General features: G+C 42.3%; 1 protein-coding gene across 2 annotated transcripts in view; it reads right to left on the minus strand.

The window, feature by feature from the left end:
* Positions 1-26,366, minus strand: part of WDR49 (WD repeat domain 49) — a 173,336-nt gene that overhangs the window by 34,842 nt on the left and 112,128 nt on the right. For both annotated transcript variants that reach the window (XM_040349306.1, XM_040349305.1), the window contains 2 exons: positions 16,099-16,257; positions 733-920 (listed from right to left, as the gene is read on the minus strand). In XM_040349306.1, the coding sequence (XP_040205240.1) occupies positions 733-920; positions 16,099-16,257 (347 nt within the window). The remainder of the gene's footprint in view (positions 1-732; positions 921-16,098; positions 16,258-26,366) is intronic.

Here is a 26,366-nt window from a genome sequence, read left to right on the forward strand (position 1 = left end):
TTTTAACAGTGGAAAAAGCATCAAAGCAGAAGATATTAGAGCCAGACACGTTTACCTGGGTTGTTACATTCCGAAAAAAATAAATAACAGTACAAAGTACTGATGTGTATTATATGGGCCATTAGTAGCCATACCATTTTGTTCCATTATAGTTTTGGATGGAGCTGGAAAGGATTTGTGCTTCAGTTAGGACTTTATTGTTGTCTGTTACCCCCCATTGGCTTATGTCTCAACACTCAATGTTATAGTTAAAGCCCTAGAACCTTGTGTGCCCGTCTTCTTCTTGATAGCCCTTACAGTCCCCAAAATATTGATGCCTCTGCAAAGCTGGGACCAGATATCAACCAGTTTAGGAACTTTAACATGGAAGAAATACTAGGAAATTATACATGTAGAGGGGCACAGTACAATTGAAAAAAATACTAGGAAATGCAGCATTTAGGATATGCAGGAGGGACTATGAAAAACATAATAGAAAATGATGAATGTGGAAACATTCCTACCTATATTACCCTGCAATGTACTTACAAGACTAACAAACTGAAAGGCACACACACCTACAAACACAATGCCAAGGAATCAAAACGTATCCTCATTCCTCAACATTGGCCTGCAAAGTGCCTAATGGTAGCCTTGCAGTGCCTGCAAGTCATATGTTAGGTTGCTGTTATATGTTGTACATGACGTTTTTACTTTAAACAAAAAGTCAGAACAGTTTTTGTTTTACTTTACCATGATGTTCCAGACTTTTATCCACCCATCAAGATCGCCTGTAATGATATAATTGCTTGTTTTGTCCATGGCCATAACTATGAAACTAGCTCCTTCATGAGCTACAAACTCTGCCATTAACTGGTTTCTAAATATGTTCCAGAATCTAACATAGCCAGATCCTCCACAAGACACCAAGTTTGCACCACCTGAAACAAAAGAGTTAAGAATGAGGTTTTAGCACAGAAAATGTATAGCTGGTTTCATGTCTTAAAAATGTCACCATTTTATACTGTCCTGGCCCGGCCAATGAAAAAAACATCACTTAATTTGTGAGCTTTTCCCTTACTATTGCCCTTCACTTTCATGGTGTGTTATTTAAACTAAAATTTCAAACAATACTTTATTGTTACAGCCTATCTCCAGTCAATACTGCTTCATGCTAGGAGAAGAAGGCAGAAGGTAATAGACTGTCAGGCTTTTTTGTAATCTGATTATGTGATTTCTACGTTACTTTTCATCTGGACAAGAAATGATGGGGAATGCCTAACATGAGGAAAGAGACAAGCACAAAAACTCAGTGTCATAGAAACAGAAAGTTTGGGAAAATCTGTCCCTAAGCCTGGGTTCTCTCTGCTGCGGGATTGAAATTGTGCTGAACTCACATTATTTCATAACAGCATGTCAGTTCCAACTTGGGAGGCGATTTTAGAGACATCTGTGCAGTTTCTGCACAGACGTCTATACAAATCGCACCCCAAGTCACCAAAAGTAGTACAGAAACTACTTTTGGGAATCGGTGCGGCACCGCAAAATTGGCGCCACACCTATTTGGATGGTGCCATTGCCAGCAATAGCTGCCGATTTGACATGTCAAATCGTATGCCAAATCGCTTCAATGTGAACCTAGGCTTAAGGTCACATACCCAACCTAAAAATCGTATGGAAATTATAACTCTTTTCCTCACTATCTAAAAAATATATATATTAGGCTTAAAGGTTGAATCCAGCCTTAACTGCACCCTGTACAGGTGTTCAGGGTCCTCTTCTGTACTCAAATTACTTTGATTTCCTTTCAAACCAGGAGTTTCTCACAGTGTGCATTAGAAGCTACAGCAAGTCACATACAACCACCTAATTTTCTAGCTGGAGATCCTTGTCTGCCCCCCTTAATTCATTGGATTTCAGTTCTTTCAACAATTAGGCTCAGCATCACACGTTGGCATTACCTAGTAGATCATCTGCATGCAACTCCTGTCTATAAGCACCCACTTCTCCAGACTGACACCTACTCATTAAGGCATAGGTCAATTGCATAATTCCTCCAAAGAGCCAGCGCATGGCTTGCATCAGATTTGAGGTCTCTTGGGAAAAGTACTGCTATGTAGTTTTCAGGTAGCTATGTACAATACCCATTCTACCAGTCATGATCTCAGAGACCCAATGATGATGTCATGGGACTAAAAAAAAGTTTATATTAAAAAAAAGGAAAGCTTTTATTTAAAAACCCATTAGCATGTTGATGAGAGGGGAAAAGGGAAACAAGGGAAGATAAAATATGACAAATTAAGCTTCAGCTTTAAGTATCATGAACTGAGGGTAAAGACAGCTGACTGGATGCTATACTACATTCACTTCATTGAATTAGGCCTTTTCACGACCGAGAAACTTGCTGGGCGAAACACATCGTTTTCCTCATCGAGTTCCTTGTGAAGCCGTCGAGAAACGCAAGTTTCTCCATTCCCGTCAAGGAAATAGAGAACATGCTTTCTTTTTGGCTCGTCAAGTTTCTCAACGAAAATGTACACACGACCGGTTTCCTCGGCAAAAAATATCTCCCAGCAAGTTTCTTGCTGGTTTTTGCCAAGAAACTCGGTCGTGTGTACGAGGCCTCAGACTCCTAGGGGGTTATTTATGAAAGGCAAATCCACTTTGCACTACAAGTGCAAACTACAATTGCAAAGTGCACTTGAAATTGCACTAAAAGTGCACTGGAAGTGCAGTCGCTGTAAATCTGAGAGGTAGATATGAAATGAGGGGAAGATCTGCTGATTGTATTATCCAATCATGTGCAAGCTAAAATTCAGTTTTTTATTCTCCTTGCATGTCCCCCTCGGATCTACACTGACTGCACTTTGCACTTGTAGTTTGCACTTGTAATGCAAAGTGGATTTGCCTTTTGTAAATAAACCCCTAGTGTTCTGTACAGCCACCTTTGTGATTCACACTCTTGTCACACTGCATAATCTGGAGGGTGACACCACTTTCTCTGTGACAGTAAGTGAACTCTCTTGATTTGTACAAAAAAAAAAATGAAAAAAAGTTGTCCATAAATGCATGTTCAGATACCCTGCTTTGTCTCTGAAATGATCCATATCAATGTATTTTAGAAGAAAAACTTATAGGCCCGGATTCAGAAAGGAGTTACATCTGCGTATCTCCAGATACGCCGTCGTAACTCCAAATGCGGGCCGTCGCATCTCGGCACCCGATTCATAGAGTCAGATACGCCTCAATGTTGCCTAGATACGAGTGGCGTAAGTCTCCTACGTATCTTAGGGTGCATATTTACGCTGGCCGCTAGGTGGCGCTTCCGTTGATTTACGCGTAGAATATGCAAATGAGCTAGATACGCAGATTCAGAAACGTACATGCGCCCGGCGCATTTATTTACGTCGTTTACATAAGGCTTTTTCCGGCGTAAAGTTAACTCTGCTATATGAGGCGTAGCCAATGTTAAGTATGGACTTCGGGCCAGCGTAAAATTTTGCGTCGTTTGCGTAAGTCGTACGCGAATAGGGCTGTGCGTAAGTTACGTTCACATCTAAAACAATGACTTTTTGCGGCGTAATTTGGAGCATGCGCACTGGGATACTTTCATGGACGGCGCATGCGCTGTTCGTTAGTAACGTCAATTACGTGGGGTCACGACTGTTTAGCATACAACACGCCCCTACCAGCCTATTTTGAATTAGGCGAGCCGGCCCATATACGCTACGCCGCCATAACTTTGGGCGCAAGTTCTTTCTGAATACAGGACTTGCCTCTCAAAGTTACAGCGACGTAGCGTATATGAGATACGCTACGCTCGCCTAAAGATAGGCATTTGTTTCTGAATCTGGGCCATGTCCCATACAGTGGCTGAGCCAAAGGGTGGGTTTGCTAAAAAATTACTGGTAGTACTGACTCTTCTATTTCACATAGAAGCTCAAATCTCTGGATCGATTATGAAATGTTTTTAAACAAAGTTGTGTGATGTTGGTGCGTCGCATGATTTGAGCCATGCAGGCTGCACAGGTGCAGCCGCCTGTCACACACAATCACTGCTGGCTGCCTAAAGAGGAGGATGGAGGGGTGGTACCTTAGTATTAGCTCCCACCCTAAACCTGCACAAGAGCAGAAGTGGATCTGGTGGCTGGGACTGGACAAGGGGCTCTGTTTGTGGGACCGTGGGATCATGATGACCTTAATAGCTGTAGAGTGCTAGACTGCTGCCGGTGAAATGCCTATGTAAAGTGTACAATAAGGTGACCCTATTTTTACAGCATAGGTGTTGCTGTGTCTGTATAGGATATACCCTAAACAGTGCTAGTGGAGGAGCAGACAGGTCCTCTTAAACTGAGACATGTCATTTTCCAGGGGTCTGTCTCTTTACTCTAAGGCCCCGTACACACGACCAAGTTTCTCGGCAGAATTCAGCCAGAAACTCGGTTCAGAGCTGAATTCTGCTGAGAAACCCGGCCGTGTGTACACTTTCGGCCGAGGAAGCCGTCGAGGACCTCGGCGAGGAAATAGAGAACATGTTCTCTATTTCCTCGTTGTTCAATGGCAAAAGTCGGCCCGCCGAGTTCCTCGGCGGCTTCCACACTGAACTCGACGAGGAACTCGATGTGTTTGGCACGTCGAGTTCCTCGGTCGTGTGTACGGGGCCTCACTTTATTAAAAGGACTTAGTCCCGGAGAATCATCGTGTCTTAGGGTAGGGTGGCTTTCTGTCCCTGTGCTGCTTTCAGGGTATTAGCATGCTGTCTTAATAGTGACTCAGCAGTCACAGTAACTGGTTTTTGAAGTGGAGCTGTTGACCAAAGCATATGACCCAACTTTTTAAAAAATGATAAAAAGAGGGACACATCTTAGTGCAATGTATGTGGACAAAGGATACATCCCTGTCAGTTACACAGACCACAAAGATATGCAGATCAGGATTGGCTAAACCACACAAGTGCTTTTTTTGGCCTCAATTTGTCCCTTATATTGGCTTTTCAAAATAACAAATGCAGGAATATAGAGTTGGATAAAACTTTAGTGCAGCATAAAATAATTAATTTTGTATCGATTAGACTGGGGGCCAGCAACCTATAGATCGTGATCTACCAGTAGATCGCAGCCAGGGGACTGGTAGATCGTGGTCTGGGTTTTGCTGACCCGCCATCCCAGAGCATCAAACAAAGTGTAATGCAGAGGGACCAATTGTAAATTTGGAGCTGTTGTAGGGAGCATGTCTTATCCCAGCTTGCGGTCTCCAAAGTGGTGCCAGTAGCAGGAAATAAGAGATCTTAAAGTGGTTGTATACCCCCAATGTGGAAGTTGTACCTATAGGTAAGCCTATAATAAGGCTTACCTATAGGTACTGTAAATATCTCCTAAAGGTGTGCCATTTAGGAGATATTTACCTTGTAGCAGAGCATAATCCCCTCCCTTCGTAGACTGGGCTGCAGGGCAGTATTCCAACACGATAACAACCCCAAACACACCTCCAAGATGACCACTGCCTTGCTAAAGAAGCTGAGGGTAAAGGTGATAGACTGGCCTAGCATGTCTCCAGACCTAAACCCTATTGAGCATCTGTGGGGAACCCTCAAACAGAAGGTGGAGCTGTACACTTATTTCTTCAGTGTTGTCACATAAAAAGATATAATAAAATATTTACAAAAATGTGAGGGGTGTACTCACTTTTGTGAGATACTGTACTTTAAGAAAGCAGTAAAAGCACTTAAAAGCAATAACTTAGTCAACCTTGTTTCTCCAAACATTGTAAAGAATTTGTTTTCAAAGTTTGTGACAAAGGCACTGGGTTTTTATGAAAACTAAAGCGATGTACACACGATCGGTTCGTCTGACGGAATCTAATCCGATGGATTTTTTCATCGGATATCCGATGAAGCTGACTTTCATCAGTCTTGCCTACACACCATTGGTTAAAAATCCGATCGTGTCCAACGCGGTGACGTAAAACACTACAACGTGCTGAGAAAAATGAAGTTCAATGCTTCCGAGCATGCGTCGTCTTGATTCTGAGCATGCTTGGATTTTTGACCAATGGATTTCCCCACAGACGATCGTTTTTTTTCTATCGGTTTTTTAACCATAAGAAAAATTTAAAACAGGTTCTATTTTTTTTCACCGATGGATAAAAAAACGATGGGGCCCACACACGATCCGTTCAACCGATGAAAACGGTCCATCGGTCCGTTTTTATCAGACAAACAGATCGTGTGTACAGGGCTTTAGAGTCCTTGAGGATCTTCGAGAAGAAATACCTTCATATTAAAAGCAGCTAGAAAGGTCATTAAGTGTTTTAAAACTATTTTACTACTTTGTTATTTTTTTAATATGTAAATAAATTGCATGCCAATAGTCTGGGCACAGGTGCACTTTAGTGATTTTTATAGATAACTAACAAAATTAAAGGGTATAACACAACCATAAATTTTATGTTTGGAGAGGAAAGATGCAAAGTCCCCAGTATTCCAAATGAATGTGTTTCATGTGTATGTTGTGAGGACAGCATCACACAGGGTATAGGAAACCAACGTTTTGCAGGGTGCCTTTCTTAGGGTCCCTTTTCTCTCATCACATTAAACACAGGAAACTCATTCATTTGACTTGCTGGTAACTTTGTATCTTTGTATCTGTTTCTGTCATGGCACCATCTGTGGCATTTACTGTACTTCGAGCACCCATCAATAATGGGTCCATCACTGTGAGACTTCAATTTTGACTTTATAATGTTTGGAAAGGAGTCATCAAGGTGTAGGAATACTGTCAAGCATGCTTGAATTTATGCTGTGTGGGGTGTCTGAGTGGCACAGGAAATGTTATAAAAATTGATGGCAAGATAAATGCAGCAAATTTAAAAAAAAATATTGGAATAAAATTTCCATTTATAAGCCCAAAAGCTGCACTTAGGTCCTCCAACATGACAATGATCCAAAACATAAGGCCAAGCCGACCCTTCAGTGACTGCCACAAAAATAAAGCTTCTGGAGTAACCATCATAATCTCCTGGCCTCTGCATTAATGAACCACCTTGGTGGTCAAACATATAGTTGTTGCCAGACAACAACAAAAATTTCACAGGACCTGGAGTCTTTTTGCCCAGAAAAATTGGCAGCTTTACTGCAGGCCATCAAGGGGGCAATACAGGATATTGAGAAAAAAGGGTATGCAAACTTTTGAACCAGACTATTTTACTATTTTCTTTATTGCTATTGTTTTGTAAAGATTGTGCTAATGCTTAATAGTTAAGGGAGGGATCTCATTGTTAAAAGGTATCAGTCAGGAGAAGGGTACAAAAGAATTTCCAAGGCATTGGATATACCATAGGACACAGTGAAGACAGTTATCATCAAGTGGAGAAAATATGGCACAACAGTGACATTACCAAGAACTTGACGTCCCTCCAAAATTGTTAAAAAGACAAGACGAAAACTGGTCAGGGAGGATGCCAAGAGGCCAACGGCAACATTAAATGAGCTGCAGGAATATCTGGCAAGTACCGGCTGTGTTGTACATGTGACAACAATCTCCCATATTCTTTATATGTCTGGGCTAAGGGGTAGAGTGGCAAGATGAAAGCCTTTTCTTACGAAGAAAAACATCCAGGCCCGGATAAATTTTGCAAAAACGCACCTGAAGTCTCCCAAAAGCATGTGGGAAAATGTGTTATGGTCTGAGGAAACCAAGGCTGAACTTTTTTTGCTATAATTCCAAAAGATATGTTTGGCGCAAAAACAACACTGCCCATCACCAAAAGAACACCATACCCACAGTGAAGCATGGTGGTGGCAGCATCATGCTTTGGAACTGTTTTTCTTTAGCTGGAATAGGGGCCTTAGTCAAGGTAGAGGGAATTGTGAACAATTCCAAATACCAGTCAATATTGTCACAAAACCTTCAGGCTTCTGCTAGAAAGCTGAACACGAAGAGGAACTTCACCTTTCAGCATTATAACGACCCAAAACATACATCCAAATCAACAAAGGCATGGCTTCACCAGAAGAAGATTAAAGTTTTGGAATGGCCCAGAGCTCAGACCTGAATTCAACTTAAAATCTTTGGGGTGATTTGAAGAGGGCTGTGCACAGGAGATGCCCTCGCAATCTGACAGATTTGGAGTGTTTTTGCAAAGAAGAGTGGGCAAATATTGCCAAGTCAAGATGTGCCATGCTGATAGACTCATATCCAAAAAGACTAAGGCCCCATACACACGATAGAATTTATCCGCAGATACGGTTCAGCGGACCGTATCCGCGGATAAATCCTCTCTAAGATTTCAGAGGATTTCAATGCGATGGCGTGTACACACCATCGCATTGAAATCCGCGCTGAAATCCTCTGCCGATGACGTGTCGCGCCGTCGCCGCTATTATGACGCGGCGACGGGCGCGACACTGTCATATAAGGAATTCCACGCATGCGTCTATTCATTACGGCGCGTGCGGGGAATCCCTTTGGACGGATGGATCCGGTAAGTCTGTACAGACGAGCGGATCCATCCGTTGGAATGGATTCCAGCAGATAGATATTCTGTGCATGTCGACAAATATTTATCTGCTGGAAATCCATTCCAGGGGAGATTTATCTGCGGATAGATATCCGACGGAGTGTACACACCATAGGATCTATCCGCAGAAACCCATTTGATGGGATTTATCTGCGGATAGATTCTATGGTGTGTATGGGGCCTGAGTGCTGTAATAAAATCAAAAGGTGCTTCAACAAAGTATTAGTTTAAGGGTGTGCACACTTATGCAACCATAATATTATTTTTTTTTTACTTCCATCCACCTAAAAGATTTCAGTTTGTTGTTCAACTGAGATGTACAGTTTATAGATCACATTAAAGGTGGAAAAAGTTCTGAAATGATCTATCTTTGTCCAATTATTTTACATCACAGATACCTGACATTTTAACAGTGGTATGTAGACTTTTTTATATCCACTGTATATAATATATTTCAGTTGTGGGGTAGTAACAAGTACTGTAAGTTATAGTCAAGTTGGTTTCCAAAGTCTCACAGCTAAAGAGCTAAGTAACAGAATATTTTCTATAAATTATGCAGCATAACCATTAATTAAAGCGAGAAAGCTGAGAAATCAATGTTTTGCATGAAAGGAAAACAAAAAGGAGAAAAGTTGGCATTGAAGCAGGAAAGTTTCGATAACATGAAGAAAACAATTTGGCGAGAAGTGGTGAGCCAGAGGCAAGGTAAGAACAGGATGAGAATTCAACTACAAAAAACAATTCTGTACAAAAAGGTTGTCCAGCCGATGGCACATTATAATAACGATGCTTAGATAGATATCCCTAATTCTCAAGGCTATGTGGCAGTCAAGATTTTCCCCGATGTTACTAATTTTATTTTGAAAGTTTGTCCTTTATGATTTTAAATGAAGTGTGCTTGTGGTTAGTGTTGTGCTTTATGTCCCAGTAATTTGGATGGTATAGTATATCAATTTTGTAAGCTGTGGGAATAGTAAAAGAGCTGCTGTGCTAAAGAAAATATGCACTTTGAGAAACACAGAGGCCTCCATTGTTAATTTAATTCTGAAAATACTAGTTTCCCGGCTGTCTGTGGCATTAATCTTTACAAAGTTACTGATCCTGACCTTTTAGAAAAGTCAGAGTTGGGTCAGATCCTGTATACTTGTTACAAATCGGTGACTAATACATTTCTGAAGCCATTGCATCGATATGAAAGGTCACCAATGGAAGCCTTAAAGAGACGCTACACTTTTTTTGTAAAAAGATTAAAATATAGCAACTACAAATATTGTAGCCGCTGACTTTTGATAAACAGACACTTATCCAGTAGTCCAACGCTGTCATCACCCAGGCTGGTTCTTTGCCGATCTTCAGAGCCCCCGGTGCCGCCATCTTGCTAGTGGGAAGTCAGCTGCCACTTTCTTCTGTTTCACAGCTGGCTCTCCACTGCGCATGCATGAAGCAAAACTTCCGCACTTCTCGCCTAGGCAAGAAGAGGAATTGGGAGTGGGTACCTGTATTCCCCCAGGAGAACAAACCCCCTCCAAAAGTGGTGGTGGTGGGGGGTTGGGGGGCGAAAGGCAGAACTTTCCGTTTTAGGGAAAGTTCAGCTTTAATACTTCATTACAGGTTTCCTCTAAAATACAGGTTGGATTAGACTCTGTAGCTAGTTGCCTGACTACTGTTCTGACACTTAAAATAAATGTATCGCTAATTTAATGTTACTCAAGAAAGATATGCCTGAAGAAGAACTGAGTACATATTTACTTTTCCTGCTGCCTGTATTTATCAGAATTACAAATTGGTTTAAAACAATATACTCATTTTTTTAAATCGCCTTAAACCCAGATATTGCTATGCCCTACTTATAATTAAAACTAAAAGCTTGCAAATATGTACTTCTCAGAACTGAATGCATCAACAGAGGAGGCAGAAAATTAGTAGCTAAATACAACATATGGATGCTTTTAGTTACATTTATAGGCAGAGAAAGCTTTAGAGAAAACATTAATATCTGGGTAAATGTTCTGCTTTTGAAACAGCTATTCACATATACAGTATGTGGTGGCAGGGTGTGCCTTATTGTCCAGCAGAAAAGTATATGCGTCTTTATATTTATCTGGGATGTGCTCCATCAGCACCCCCAGGACAGTAGCCTAGCTGTTACAGACAGCTTTCAGTGAAATACCAAGGATCAGGAGCATATATGACAAGCTCCTGATGACATCAGCACTGTGCAGCCAATCACACCACTGCATGATCAGGAACCCTTCTTACCGACAATAGATATCATAGCACATTTGAAGCCCTGGCTCCTGCCAGTGTAAAGGGCTTGGAAGGTTAGCTTGCCTTAGTCAAAAAATCTGTCTATGCAATTACCCCAGTGGGTAAGAATAAACTAAGCAGCTTTAAGTAATCTTTATTAATATATCTGCCATATCAGTGCATCATTTCCACCACCATCATAGCCTGCTTGAAAAGCTTCCAATTTTCTAAATAGCTCAGTTCTGCCTGGAAAGTTCACAATATTCGTTATATCTTCTTTGCCCTCTGTTTGCAGGACTAGCCAGCTCTTGGACGTTTGCCCCCAGCATCACAAATTTCAGTGTCATCCTTGTTCAGAGCCCCACGCATGCTCAGTGCATCCTCTCTCTGTTGATGTTGTGGCTGAGCCCAGTGGCTGCCACAGAACAGAGAGCACATTGCATTCACAAATCTCTGAATAAGGGCATCACTTGCTACTGTAATGCTGGAAGCTAGTGTCCAATGGCTGGCTCACCCTGCCAACAGGAGAAAGAAGCTAAGCCAAATATTGTGAGTTTTTCATACTTTTTAAAGGTTCTTCGTTTTTGTCACCTACTGGGGATTCTTGACCCTTTTTTTGCAAAGGTAAACAAACCCTTTCCCATTATTAAAGGAAAAGTCCAGCCTAAGCTCATTTGGCTGGGCTTCTCCTATGGGTCACAGGAGTGCAATTAGTTTTGCACTCTTGTGACCCGTGACATCACAGGAATCACTCCAGGCACCGTGTCATCAGGATCAACCAGGTGCCTGGACTGACACCCGTCTCAGCCTCTCAGCGAGTAGATGAGAGGCCTGAGATGGCCGATCCCTGCCGCTCCACAGCTCAATCGGGAAGGGGGTATTGCAATGGGAAAGGGATCTGGGGCCGATAACGGGTAACCAGTGGGAGGGGGCGTATCAGGTTTTTGTAACATGCTCGCCTAATGTGGTCCAGAAACTCAACTCAATAACTACATTATTTTACGCTCTCATTATACCCCTGAGGCTTTACAAGATAGGTTGCAGTATTGAGTCACACTGTCATAGATGTAAAAGAGACCACGGTGATTGAATCCATTTACTGTGACGTTGCCCCAAATTACATCTCTATCGGAGACAAGTAATAGACACCTTAAAACGCAATAGTCAGAGTGAATATCCCGCTGGATCCTAAATGCTGTTTCTTGAATGTACTTAAGGAGGCTGTGGAGGCACACTCTAGGATAGCCATAGGAATGGCCCTCTTTCATGCTCGAAGGCTAATCCTATTACTCTGAAAATCTCTGGATCGCCCTATGCATAAGTCTTGGGTGTCATCTGTGGGTAATTCATTCTTTTTAGAAAGCCATATTTACCCAAGGTAAATTCGAAAAACTGTGGGGACCATGCTTGGATACCCCTGACCTCAGCCCACGGGAACTTTTATGCCAGAGATTGTTTGTGTGTACGAATAGGCAATTAAAGTGTGTTCAATTAAGTTAACCTTATGAGTTATTGTCTTAATCTGGATGGGACAGTATCAGGCCCCGTACACACGACCGAACATGTCCGCTGAAACTGGACCAGTTTCCGTGGACATGTCCGACCGTGTGTACGGCCTAGCGGACAGGTTTCCAGCGGACAAAAGTTTCTTAGCAAGCTAAGAAACTTGTCCGCTGGAAACATGTCCGTCGGACATGTCCGATGGTTAGTACGACTCATCGGACATGTCCGCTGGTTATGACGTATAACCAGCGGCCCGAAATCCCGCGCATGCGTCAAATTGATTCAACGCATGCGTGGAAGCATTGAACTTCCTTGTTAGAGAACGTCGGTGTCTTCTACGTCACCGCGTTCTCTGTCCGCGGGGATTTTGGTCTGATGGTACACACATCAGACCAAAAGCTCCCAGCAGACATGTCCGATGAAAACGGTCCGCGGACCGTTTTCATCGGACATGTCTTCTCGTGTGTACGGGGCCTCACTGTATTATTGCACCGCTAGCACATTGGAGATAGGTATGTTGACACATATATCTATATTTGAATATACGTACAAATGTATTGTCTTGTTTTTTTTTATGTCAAACAAACTATTCTGTATAACTGGATTGTCAACTGTTTTTTTTCTATCTAATAAACATTTTTTTCTGATAAAAAAAAAGAAAAAAGAACCCTTTAAATTAGAGTTCTTCATTGCCAAAAAGAAACACTGAGGCCGCGTACACACGGTCGTTCCAAACCGATGAGAATGGTCCGACGGGCCATTTCCATCGGTTCACTGCTGAAGTGGCCTGATGGTCTGATGTGCGTACACACCATTGTTCCAAAAACCGATCGGGTCAGAACGCGGTGACGTGAAGCACACGACGTGCTGAATAAAACGAAGTTCAATGCTTCCAAGCATGCGTCGACTTGATTCTGAGCATGCGCGGGTTTTGAACCAATGCTTTCTGTACTAACCATCGGTTTGGACCGATCGGGCAGCGGGCCATCGGTTCGATTTTAAAGCATGTTCTAAAATTTTGGACGGAAGGACAACAGACCGATGGGCTATACACACGGTCGGTTTGGACCGATGAAACTGAACCTCGGTCCATTCTCATCGGTTTTGTCTGACCGTGTGTACGCGGCCTAAGAGCTGCATAAGCAAACAAACTGTATAAAATTATATGAAAAAAGGAAAAAACTTCATTCACCATCGACTTCATCGGTTCAGAAAATTGACCCAAGCAGCTTTTAATAATGTATTTTCATGACTGTTTTTTGGTTGTTTTAGCTTTGTTTATTCCTCTTCAGTGCATGTTTTTTTGTGTTATGACAGTACGTCTCCAGTGTTTCTGTAAACCTACCAATTATACACTTCTGAAAAGAAGGCTGCTCAGCCAGGTTTGTACAAATGAGATTATGCACAGTGTGTGCGGTCATTGTACACCGCTGTGTTTTCCTTGCAAAGTCACAGTGTCTGCCGCTACTAAAATGCTTTCCTCATTATTTCAAATCAATAAAATTAAGAGATCTTGAAAGTACCTCTGACTTAATGAATACTTTTCTCTTCAAAGTGAATAATATCAAAGCAAATTAATTAAAAACACGGGTCATATTTTTATGTTTCCAGAAAATAAATGAATAAAAAAAACTGCTATTTGGCATGCTGATTTGGTATACGAGTTGTGTATGAGGTATATAGGTCATTTATTTCTCTAAATTGAGATTTCTTGCTACTAATTTCACAATATTAATAAACAGATTATCAATGTGATGTGTTTTGTTGATGTTATAGTTTAGCTGTAACCAGAAAATTATAATATCGATATATTATAATATCATTTTTATCCTCAAACTATATTTTCTTTGCTTTTTGTATCCTTGTCATTGTTTTATTGAGTCTAATCTGATTTAGAATAATGCTACAATGTGTAAATAAATCTATGACTTGTCATGTGTAGATAAAGCTATTGTATATGCGATGACTGCGATTTTATTATTTACAAGAAAGAAATTTGTAGCTGATGACTACAGTATACAGAGTAAAAGGTGAATCTTTCCCTCTGCCATCTGCAAGCAGAGCCCTAGTGTATCATATAGTGAATCTGGCCCAGTTATTACCCTTCTTAACTCCAACAAAAATTTAAAAAAGTGTTGGATTTTAGGTCATTCTACAATGGCTATCTTTGTTTCTCATCTTTGCTCTAATACTTTGGACCACTGAAGCACTGATTAATTAGTTAATGAGGGTCAGAACTCTTTACTGATTAACACAAAATGGGTATTTCAGTGAAGCAAAGAGTATTCTGATGGGTTGCTATGGGTCATGGCCTTTTCTAATATAATTTGTCAATGCATTCTTAAATAAGGCCCATACAAGGCTGTGGACATTTTGGCTTTTTTTCTTAGTAAAGAAAAGCTTTGGTTATTACACATATGCAACACGCTTTATTAACATTTCTATCATTCCAGTCACTAAAATCTCATATATGCTTTAAACTGTATGTATAGCTGAATTTGTTTTTATCATTTTTGGATAGAATAGGGATTGGTAAAAATCCCTGCCGTTTACAAATTTTGTTGTGTGTGTGTCCCACTGCGGAGATGTCCCCTCATTTGTCCTGAAGACACAACAAGAAATAAGAGAAAATCCAGTTGTTAATTGAAAAGCTCTCTGCATCAGATTTGGATTCCCCATTACTTTCATTCTTTCTGATAACGGTCAGATAAAGGACAGAGAAAGACCACAACCAACCTAGAGGGAACACAGTCAGCATTTAAAACTTGACAGGCATTTTAATCCTTTCCTACTCAATCTGAAACCCAAAAAATATAATTGGTCATAAATACTCTTTAACGTGGTAATGTAATTTCAAAAGCCATTTTCAGTGCTTTTAAATCTATAACTTTCATGAAAATAAAACCTGTTCATCCTGCCATGAAGGTCCATGTTCAGGCGCTTCCCATTGAAGGATGACAATGCTTTTTCCCCGCCACCCGAATGTGCTCCTGCTTTGCACAAACTTCTGATAGAGACTACAAGTGGCTTTTTTAACATTTAAATTACACAGCCACAGTCTACTTTGGCACACTAAATGTCATTAATGATATATACTTACATTGGGGCAGTTTGGCACAGTGTAAGTAAGCATATGTAATACCTAATCAGCCTTTGTGGAAGCTGTAAATCACTGTAGTAGCTACTAAAATGATGTTCATGATCTTCTGGGTACCATGCCAAGTGGCTGCCCTTCTGCATAGTAACCACAGGGAGTCACAAGCTTGGCACGGCTGCCATTCAGAGAACACCATGCATTTTTCTAATTAAAGGCAAAGCATTTCCTGCTTGGATGAGATGGGGAAGAGAAGTGTGCTATCACAAGCACCACCTACTCCAATTAGAGATCTCTCTGTATTCATTGAAACAAATTCAAGGCGTTTTCTAAAAAGCAGCCGTGCCAAGCTAATAACAACCCCCTATGGTTAATATGCAGAAGGACAGCTGCTTGGCGCGGCACCCAGAAGACTGCTGCTATAACTGTAGTAGTTTAGGCAATTGCAGACATTTACAGCTTCCACAGATGCCAATTTATTATCACATATGTATACCTATATTGTGCCAAGCTGGCCCTGTGAAAGTATGCAATAAATTTCATTCCCAGAGTTTAGCTTTAAGGTTTCCATCCGCTTTAATTCATTAATGACATCATCTCTCATTCTCATGCATCACGCCTAACTGATGTGCCTTAAGAAGTAACAGACTGAAATTGTTAAGAAAAATAATATGGCTGCCAGCAGGAAAAAAACTGGCTGTAGCCAATCTGCGCAGTGATAGGAATGTGTTAGAATATAATCTGCGGAAAGCTTTCACCTGTTGCTGAGATATGTTTTCTACCCCCGAGGAAAAACAATCTTGTTACAGTGTTATTGCTGTCAGAGTCTGTGTTGCAGAAGCCGCTCAGCGAGCGTGTATATCTTCCAGAGGATGACGAGGAGAGACTTCTCTTACCAGCACTGGGTAGCCGAGAGTCTGAAACGAAAAGCATTTTTAGATTTTACCTTATAAATGAATGTTGTCAAGGTTTATTTATGCTTTATACTGCAAAATCAAGCAAGACACTCCCTTACTGCTTATAGACTTAGCAATACACACAGCTGATTACATTTATACCACTTTAAAGGGTTAAACCACCTTTCAGCAATTAGATCAATGTAAATACCACACATTTTCCATGAGCATGATTATGTTCCTTAGTTTACTTCTTTCTTCTATCAGAGATCTGCCCACTTTTCTGTCAAATGAATCCTAATTTTAATTTGGCCATCTTTCTGCACTGAGGCTTAGCAGCCATAGGTTTTCCCATACACTTTTGGTATACTCCTATTGTCAAAAAACACGCATGGACACAAGATAGTTACTAATGAGATGTGCCAATGAGATTCACAAGGCTCGCTCTCGTTCTTTCACACAGCATATTTCAGGCACTGCATATTTTTTCTATCATCGGATGGGCCCACCTGGCTTGCCAAGGCTTCTCAGCACAAGGGAGCCCATGTGACCTCCTGTACGCCTGGGGCAGCACTCAATTTTGAGTGCACCAAGTGGTCTATGGCTTATGGGAATTCTTTCCCTATGCATACGTATGCCTTGCGTTGCACGGCTCTCCTTTATGTTTCTGCTATCTCTGGATTGGTTCCTTCCGCCCCTAGGGGTGGTTCCTACACCAATCCTCTTTGGCGGTTGCCATGGTGATCCAATGCTCCGCACACACGCATCCCAGTGTTTTACACCTCCCCGGCACTTCCACTCACCCTGTGCTGGCGGTCACCTCAAAGTTTGACGTCAACCGTGCAATGGCGCTGTGATGTCGGATGCCGCGAAGGATCGAGGGCAGCTTCTGACGGCGCATGTAAGCAATACACTGAGAATGCAGATGATGCAGACCGGACCACCAATTGGTCCGCGGCATCTAGCTAGCATTACACACTCTCCGTCCCCTACCCTTCCCTTTTCCTAGGCACAAATTTTAAAGCCAATTGATTGACTTAAAGCAAAGGTTCACCCTAAATTTTGACTTTGGCTGTATTAAACCACCAGCCATCGACAAAAACTAATCCGTTTTTTATTTTTTTGCGATCCTTACCTTTGTAATGCAGAATTTTGGGTCCTGTCAATCACTTTTCCCCACGGGAGTGGGCGTGTATTACAATTTCCCCCGACCAGCGATATGTCTCCTGGGAGTGAGTGAGGAGAATCCCAGGAGATGCCCTGTGCTGTAATCCCGTGATATCTCGCTGGTCATGTGACTCGGCAAGTGGATCATGTGACATGGGCGGCGACGAATTCTCCATTTTATTCACCGTATCCCGGAAGGACAAGCTGCTGGGCTTCACAGTGCCCACAGTAAAGATGGAAACGTCCATCTCGGGATTTTAAAAGGTATCCTTTTCGGGAGAAATGCAATGCAGCAGGCTGAAAGACTGGGAGACACGAGTGCTTATTTGAACAAGGTAAGAGCGGCAGAAGCATTAAAAAAAAAAAAAGCGAAAACCCGCGGAACCCCCGCTTTAACTACTTGCCGACCGCGCACCGTCATAATACGGCGGCAGGTCGGCTCTCCCAGGCGAAAGCCCGTAGCTATACGTCCTGCGCGTGAACGGCGATGGGGCGCGCGCGCGCGCCTCCCCGCCGTTCCCGATGATCAGATTCGTTTCAGAACTGATCAATCACCAGGTCCAGGCCAATAAAATCTGGCCTGGACCTGGTGATCACACTAACCAATGGTTGTCTTCCCCTGGCAATGTTTTGTAAACATTGGCAGGGGAAGTACTGCTCTCTCCCTCGTGTCGGTCTTTCCGTTCCAGACCGAGAGGGAGAGAGCATCTGAAACGTGAGTTGCAGAACACTACTCTAACACCAGGTCACATAGGCACACATTTAACCCCCTGATCACCCCCTGATCACCCCCCAAATTAACCCATTCACTGCCTGTCACTGTGTCACCCAGTACAGCGATCAGATTTTTTTTTGATCGCTGTACTAGTGTCATTAGTGACAAAAATAAGTGTTTAGGTAATCAGTCTTAGGCCATAAAAAGTCTAGGGACCCCCCCTAACCCCCCCAATAAAGGTTTAACCCCTTCATTACCCCCTGTCACCAGTGATCACAGTATAAGTGTCACAGGTGACGCAGTTTAGTTTGTTTATTTTCTATAGCATAAGGGCACCCGCCATATTTTTTGAAATAAAGTTTTAACCCCCTGATCGCCCGGCGTGTGATAAAAGTTTGGTTTTAGCGCCAGATAGGGTCTGCGTCGCCCCAGGCAGCGTCAGATTAGTGCCAGTAGCGCTAACACCCACGCACGCACCATACGCCTCCCTTTAGTGGTATAGTATCTGATCGGATCGATACCTGATCTGATCAGATCTATACTAGCGTCCTCTGCAGTTTAGGGTTCCCAAAAACGCATTGTTAGCGGGATCAGCCCAGATACCTGCTAGCACCTGCGTTTAGCCCCTTCGCCCAGCCCAACCCACCGAAGTGCAGTATCGATCGATCGATCACTGACACAAAACACAAAAACACATAACTGCAGCGTTCGCAGAGTCAGGCCTGATCTCTGCGATCGCTAACAGTTTTTTTGGTAGCGCTTGACTCAGTCGCTAACAGGTCAGGTGCTTTTTTGCCTGTGAATCTCACCACTGTACCCCTAAATTTAGAGCCCAAAATGGCAAATCGATGGTACAGTGATGAAGAGGCCTACTTGTTTATGAGCCTGACAGATAGTGATGAGGAGGTCACGCATCTGTCAAATTCTTGCTCAGAATACGATCCTGTAGACGACAGTGGCTCCCTGACAGATAGCTCTGACGACGGAGTGGTCCCTGCTAGGGTCAGGCGTACCAGACCCCGATCTTCTGCTGTCGCTGAGGTGCAAGAACCGCAGGGCTCTCGTATGGAGGAGAGAAGTACTAGCGCCGCTATTCCTTCTGGTGAACTGGCAAGCACCAGCGGCCTAGTACATCCTGGTCATATATCCAGCACTGCAGTAACACTTGGTGACGTGGCGAGTCCCATAAGTGCAGTTCAAGCTGGAGAGGTGGCAAGCACTAGTAGTGTCCCGCTGCCACCAAGAAGAAGAAGACGACAAAGACAGGCCCGTCCCCATAGTGCCCTTCCTGCTGCATTCGCCAATCCTGATTGGGTACCCACCACTTCTGCAGCACCCGTACTTCCCCCATTCACTGGCCAACCCGGAATTCAGGTGAATACAGTTGATTTTACGTCACTGGATTTTTATTCGCTGTATTTCACCGAAGATCTCTATAGATCTATTGTGGACCAAAGCAATTTGTACGCTGGTCAATTCTTCGCCGCTAATCCCCAGCTGTCCCTTGCCAGAGATTGGAAGCCAATTACGGTTTCCGAATTTAAGATCTTTCTGGGCCTTTCCCTCATCATGGGCATTACTAAAAAGAGTGAGCTGCGGATGTATTGGTCCACGCACCCAGTTCACCATATGCCCATTTTCTCTGCCTCCAAGGCCAGGACACGATACGAGCAGATCTTGCGGTTCATGCATTTTAGTGACAATGAACTCTGTCGTCCTCGGGGAGACCCTGAATTCGATCGGCTCTACAAAATTCGGCCCCTCGTAAACCACTTCAACGAACGGTTTGCAGCCTTGTATAATCCCCAACAAGTTGTCTGCGTTGATGAGTCCCTGATTAAGTTTTCTGGCCGCTTGTCATTCAAACAATACCTTCCCAGCAAGCGTGCCAGATACGGGGTCAAGTTGTATAAGCTCTGTGACAGGGCAACAGGCTATACATCTAGCTTTATGGTTTACGAGGGAAAAGACAGTCACGTAGAGCCGGAGAATTGCCCTGATTACATAGGGAGCGCTGGTAGGATAGTGTGGGAATTGGTGTCACCCTTATTCGGAAAGGGGTACCACTTGTACGTGGACAATTATTACACAAGCGTGCCACTTTTTAGTCACCTTTTTGATTATGGAATTGGCGCATGTGGCACCGTGCGACCTAATCGCCGGGGCATCCCCCAACGGCTTGTAGAATCCCGTCTTAGTCGGGGGGAGAGAGCCTGCTTACAGTGTAATAATTTGTTAGCAGTGAAGTGGAGGGATTCACGGAATGTTTTCGTTCTGTCCTCGCTTCACGCAGACACGGCAGTCCAAATTCCTACGGCGACTGGTTTTGTGGAGAAACCCCTCTGTATCCACGAGTACAACCTTAACATGGGAGGGGTGGACCTCAATGACCAGTTGTTGGCGCCGTACCTAATTGCCCGGAGGTCCAAACGCTGGTACAAAAAAGTGTCAGTGTATTTGTTTCAATTGGCTTTGCTGAACGCTCATGTGCTATACAGAGCTTCAGGACGGACTGGATCCTTCCTAAAATTCCAGGAAGAGATCGTCGAAGCCCTTCTGTTTCCAGATGGTGCTGTGCCCCACCTTCCCAACGCAAATGCAGTGAGCCGGCTGTATGAGAGGCATTTTCCTTTTGTCCTCGCTGGTACCCCTACCAGAAAATCCCCCCAAAAAAGATGTCGTGTCTGCACCAAACTCGGATTTAGGCGTGACACCCGCTTTTATTGTCCCGACTGTCCTGACCAACCTGGTCTCTGCATTGGTGTATGTTTCAAACGCTACCACACACTAGTTCAGTTTTAGCGTAGGGTACAGCACCACACAGTCCTAGGCACACCAACACAGGGTCTCGGAATATGTGATGGCCATCACATTTTGAGAGACCATAATCTGCAACGTTCAGTTTATAGTTTTCATAAAAGTGAAAAAAAGTAGAAAAAAAAATAAAAAAACACACAAAAACACAAAAAAAATATAAAATAAAAAATCCAAAAATAGTTGTGGTTGTATTTTTCTCCTCTCTTTATTGTTCTCTTATGTTCACTCTCTACTGTCCACTCACTATTGTTCTATATCTATTCTCTCTATTTTTACAATGTTTTATTGTATTTGCTTTGCAGGTATGGTATGTTATACCGTAATGTTTGTTTTATTGTTAACCATCATTTGCTTAGCAGGTACGCTATTCAGTTGCATCGCGGATTTATTTAGCGTGACAGCAACAGCGTTTGCTCCCACGATATATAAAGCCGCGACTCCAACGCTGTAGGAGGTGATTTCACCACCACAGTTAAAAAAAGAGCATATATGCCGAAGCATGGGGGCATTAGGGGCGGAGGAGCGATTTTGCTCCTAATGCCGCGTACATACGGTCGAAATTCCAACGGAGGCTTGCCCGTGGAAAAGTTCGACCGTGTGTACGCGGCATAACTTTTTTTGCGGGAGGATGCCCCCATGCTTCGGCATATATATTTTTTAGGCACAGGTTGCGTTAAAAAATGTTTTGTTTTGTTTTTGATATTTGCTTTGCAGGTATGGTATGGTAAGATCTTACTGTTAAAATGTAATGTTACTTTGTTATAATGTTAACCATCATTTGCTTAGCAGGTACGCCATTCAGTTGCAGCGCGGATTTATTTAGCGTGACAGCAACAGCGTTTGCTCCCACGATACATAAACCTGCGACTCCAACACTGTGGGAGGTGATTTCACCACCACAGTTAAAAAAAGAGCATATATGCCGAAGCATGGGGGCATTAGGGGCGGAGGAGCGATTTTGCTCCTAATGCCGCGTACATACGGTCGAAATTCCGTCGGAAGCTTGCCCGTGGAAAAGTCCGACCGCGTGTATGCGCCATAACTTTTTATGCGGCGTACATACGTGTGTGAGCGGCATAACTTTTTTGCGGGAGGATGCCCCCATGCTTCGGCATATATAAATGGTGCATGTATGCCCATCATTAGAAGTGGGTGGATGAAGGGAGGTATTCTAATGGTGGGCATACCCACCGATCAATCTTTTTTTCGTTCAGCCAACAGGCTGCATGAAAAAAAAAAAAGATTACAATACATGTCCAACAAGAACCATCAACGTATGGTATGTTGCTGGACTTTGAATGGTTATACCAGAATGATGCCTGCGGGTTTAGGTATCATCTTGGTATCATTCTTTTCAGCCAGCGGTCGGCTTTCATGTAAAAGCAGTCCTAGCGGCTAATTAGCCTCTTAACTGCTTTTACAAGCAGTGGGAGGGTATGTCCCCTCCCCGGATATAAACTGCGCCATTGGGAAAGTGGGAAAACATTTTATCACACCGATCTTGGTGTGAAAAAAGAGTACCTGTCACTAACTATTGCTATCATAGGGGATATTTACATGCCCTAAGATGGCAATAAAAATTATAAAAATAATAAAAAAAAGTAAGGAACAGTTTAAAATAAAATTAAAAAAGCAAATTAAATAATAAAAAAAAAAAAAAAAAAGCACCCCTGTCCCCCCCTGCTCTTGAGCAAAGGCGAACGCAAGCGACGGTTTGGCGTCATATGTAAACAGCAATTGTACCATGCATGTGAGGTATCACCGCGAAGGTCAGATCGAGGGCAGTCATTTTAGTAGTAGACCTCCTCTGTAAATCTAATGTGGTAACCCGTAGAGGCTTTTAAAGGCTTTTAAAAATGTATGTAGTTTGTCGCCACTGCGCATTTGTGCGCAATTTTAAAGCATGTCGTGTTTGGTATCTATGTACTCGGCCTAAGATCATCTTTTTTATTTCATCAAACATTTGGGCAATATAGTGTGTTTTAGTGCATTAAAATAAAAAAATATGTATTTTTGCCCAAAAAAATGCATTTGAAAAATCGCTGCGCAAATACTGCGTGGTAAAAAAAAATGCAACACCCACCATTTTAATCTGTAGGGCCTTTGCTTTAAAATAATATATAATGTTTGGGGGTTCAACTTAACTTTCTTGCAAAAAAATAATATGTTTTTATGTAAACAAACAGTGTCAGAAAGGGCTTTTTCTTCAAGTGGTTAGAAGAGTGGGTAATGTGTGACATAAGCTTCTAAATGTTGTTCATAAAATGCCAGGACAGTTCAAAACCCCCCCAAATGACCCCATTTTGGAAAGTAGACACCCCAAGCTATTTGCTGAGAGGCATCTCGAGTCCATGGAATATTTTATATTTTGACACAAGTTGTAGGAAAGAGAATTATTATTATTTTATTTTATTTTTTTTGCACAAAGTTGTCACTAAATGATATATTGCTCAAACATGCCATGGGCATATGTGGAATTACACCCCAAAATACATTCTGCTGCTTCTCCTGAGTACGGGGATACCACATGTGTGAGACTTTTTGGGAGCCTAGCCGCGTACGGGACCCCAAAAACCAATCACCACCTTCAGGCTTTCTAAGGGTGTAAATTTTTGATTTCACTCCTCACTACCTATCACAGTTTCGGAGGCCATGGAATGCCCAGATGGCACAAAACCCCCCCAAATGACCCCATTTTGGAAAGTAGACACCCCAAGCTATTTGCTGAGAGGTATGTTGAGTATTTTGCAGATCTTGCTCTTTGTCACAAAGATTTGAAAATTGAAAAAAGAAAAAAAAAATATATATATATATATCTTTCTTCATTTTCAAAAATAAATGAGCGCTGTAAAATACTCACCATGCCTCTCAGCAAATAGCTTGAGGTGTCTACTTTCCAAAATGGGGTCATTTGGGGGGGTTGTGTGCCATCTGGGAATTCCATGGCCTCCGAAACTGTGATAGGCAGCGAGGAGTGAAATCAAAAATTTGCGCCCTTAGAAATCCTGAAGGCGGTGCTTGGTTTTCGGGGCCCCGTACGCGGCTAGGCTCCCGAAAAGTCCCACACATGTGGTATCCCCGTACTCAGGAGAAGCAGCAGAATGTATTTTGGGGTGCAATTCCACATACAACCATGGCATGTGTGAGCAATATATCATTTAGTGACAACTTTGTGCAAAAAAAAAAAAAAAAGTTTGTCATATTCCAGCAACTGGTGGCAAGATATAAAATATTCCATGAACTCAAAATGCCTCTCAGAAAATAGCTTGGGGTGTCTACTTTCCAAAATGGGGTCATTTGGGGGGGTTGTGTGCCATCTTGGCCTTTTATGGCCTTCAATACTGTGATAGGTAGTGATCGGTAGTGAGGAGTGAAATTTAAAAATGTATGCCCTTAGAAATCCTGAAGGCCGTGCTTGGTTTTCGGGGTCCCGTACGCGGCTAGGCTCCCAAAAAGTCCCACACATGTGGTATCCCCGTACTCAGGAGAAGCTGCAGAATGTATTTTGGGGTATAATTCCACATATGCCCATGGCATGTGTGAGCAATATATCATTTAGTGACAACTTTGTGCAAAAAAAAAAAAATTTTCATATTCCCGCAACTTGTGGCAAAATATTAAATATTCCATGGACTCAACATGCCTCTCAGCAAATAGCCTGGGGTGTCTACTTTCCAAAATGGGGTCATTTGGGGGGGGTTTGTGCTATTTGGGCATTTTATGGCCTTCAAAACTGTGATAGGTAGTGAGGAGTGAAATAAAAAATTTGCGCCCTTAGAAATCCTGAAGGCAATGCTTGATTTTCGGGGTCCCGTACGCGGCTAGACTCGCAAAAAGTCCCACACATGTGGTATCCCCGTACTCAGGAGAAGCAGCAGAATGTATTTTGGGGTGCAATTCCACATATAACCATGGCATGTATGAGCAATATATCATTTAGTTACAACTTTTTGTAATTTCTTTTTTCTTTTTTTTTTTTGTCATTATTCAATCACTTGGTACAAAAAAAAAAAAATATTCAGTGGGCTCAATATGCCCCTCAGCAGATTCCTTGGGGTGTCTACTTTCCAAAATGGGGTCATTTGGGGGGATTTTGTGCTATTTGGGCATTTTATGGCCTTCAAAACTGTCTTGGGTAGTGAGAAGTGAAATCAAAAATTTGCGCTCTTAGAAATCCTGAAGGCGGTGCTTGATTTTCGGGGCCCCGTACGTGGTTGGGCTCCCAAAAAGTCTCACACATGTGGTATCCCCGTACTCAGGAGAAGCAGGAGAATGTATTTTGGGGTGCAATTCCACATATAACTATGGCATGTGTGAGCAATATATCATTTAGTGACAACTTTTTGTAATTTCTTTTTTTTTTTTTTTTTGTCATTATTCAATCACTTGTTACAAAAAAAATAAATATTCAATGGACTCAACATGCCTTTCAGCAGGTTCCTTGGGGTGTCTACTTTCCAAAATGGGGTCATTTGGGGGGGTTCTGTACTTCCCTGCTATTTTAGCACCTCAAGAATTGAGATAGGCAGTCATAAAATAAAAGCTGTGTAAATTCCAGAAAATGTACCCTAGTTTGTAGATGCTATAACTTTTGCGCAAACCAATAAATATACGCTTATTGGCATTTTTTTTACTAAAGACATGTGGCTGAACACATTTTGGCCAAAATGTATGACTAAAATTGAGTTTGTTCGATTTTTCTTATAACAAAAAGTAGAAAATATCATTTTTTCTCAAAATTTTCGCTCTTTTTCCGTTTATATCGCAAACATTAAAAATCGCAGAGGCAATCAAATACCATCAAAAGAAAGCTCTATTTGTGGGAAAAAAAGGACGCAAATTTTGTTTGGGTACAACATTGTATGGCCGCGCAATTACCAGTTAAAGCAGCGCAGTGGAAAATTGTAAAAACACCTCTGGTCTTAAGGCTGACAAATGGTCCGGTGGGAAAGTGGTTAAAGACTTTCAGGTACCATATTTAATCATGGTTGTTTTGCTTTTACATTGTTGCACAGCCATGACCTAGGGATACACATCTCGCTTGAATCCAAGGTATGGAAGCATTTAAATATATATTTTTTTCTTTTTTTCTTGAAGATGTAATATACCTTCCTTTCTCAGATGGGTTCTATGCACCCACTTGTATTGATACACTATACTTTCTCCCCTTTGTTCAAAAAAACTCCTAGCTTAGTATCTTCTTTTGTTTACCCCCTTTAGATCCCATGTTGCCATTTCTTATGCTGGCCCTGTGAGCTTTGGTGAGAGTAGGTCCACTCTGATGGGATTCCGTGGTGCCTGACTACCTTACTATTGATCTCAATAGGGTCAATTTCCCTATATGTTCACGGTCTACATCTGTGAGCAATACATCCAGGCTGGATCCTTTATACTTGTGGGGTCCCTCCATCCTGTTTGACCTGTCTTCCCT

This window comes from Rana temporaria, chromosome 4 (genome assembly GCF_905171775.1).
Source record: "Rana temporaria chromosome 4, aRanTem1.1, whole genome shotgun sequence".
NCBI lineage: Eukaryota > Metazoa > Chordata > Amphibia > Anura > Ranidae > Rana > Rana temporaria.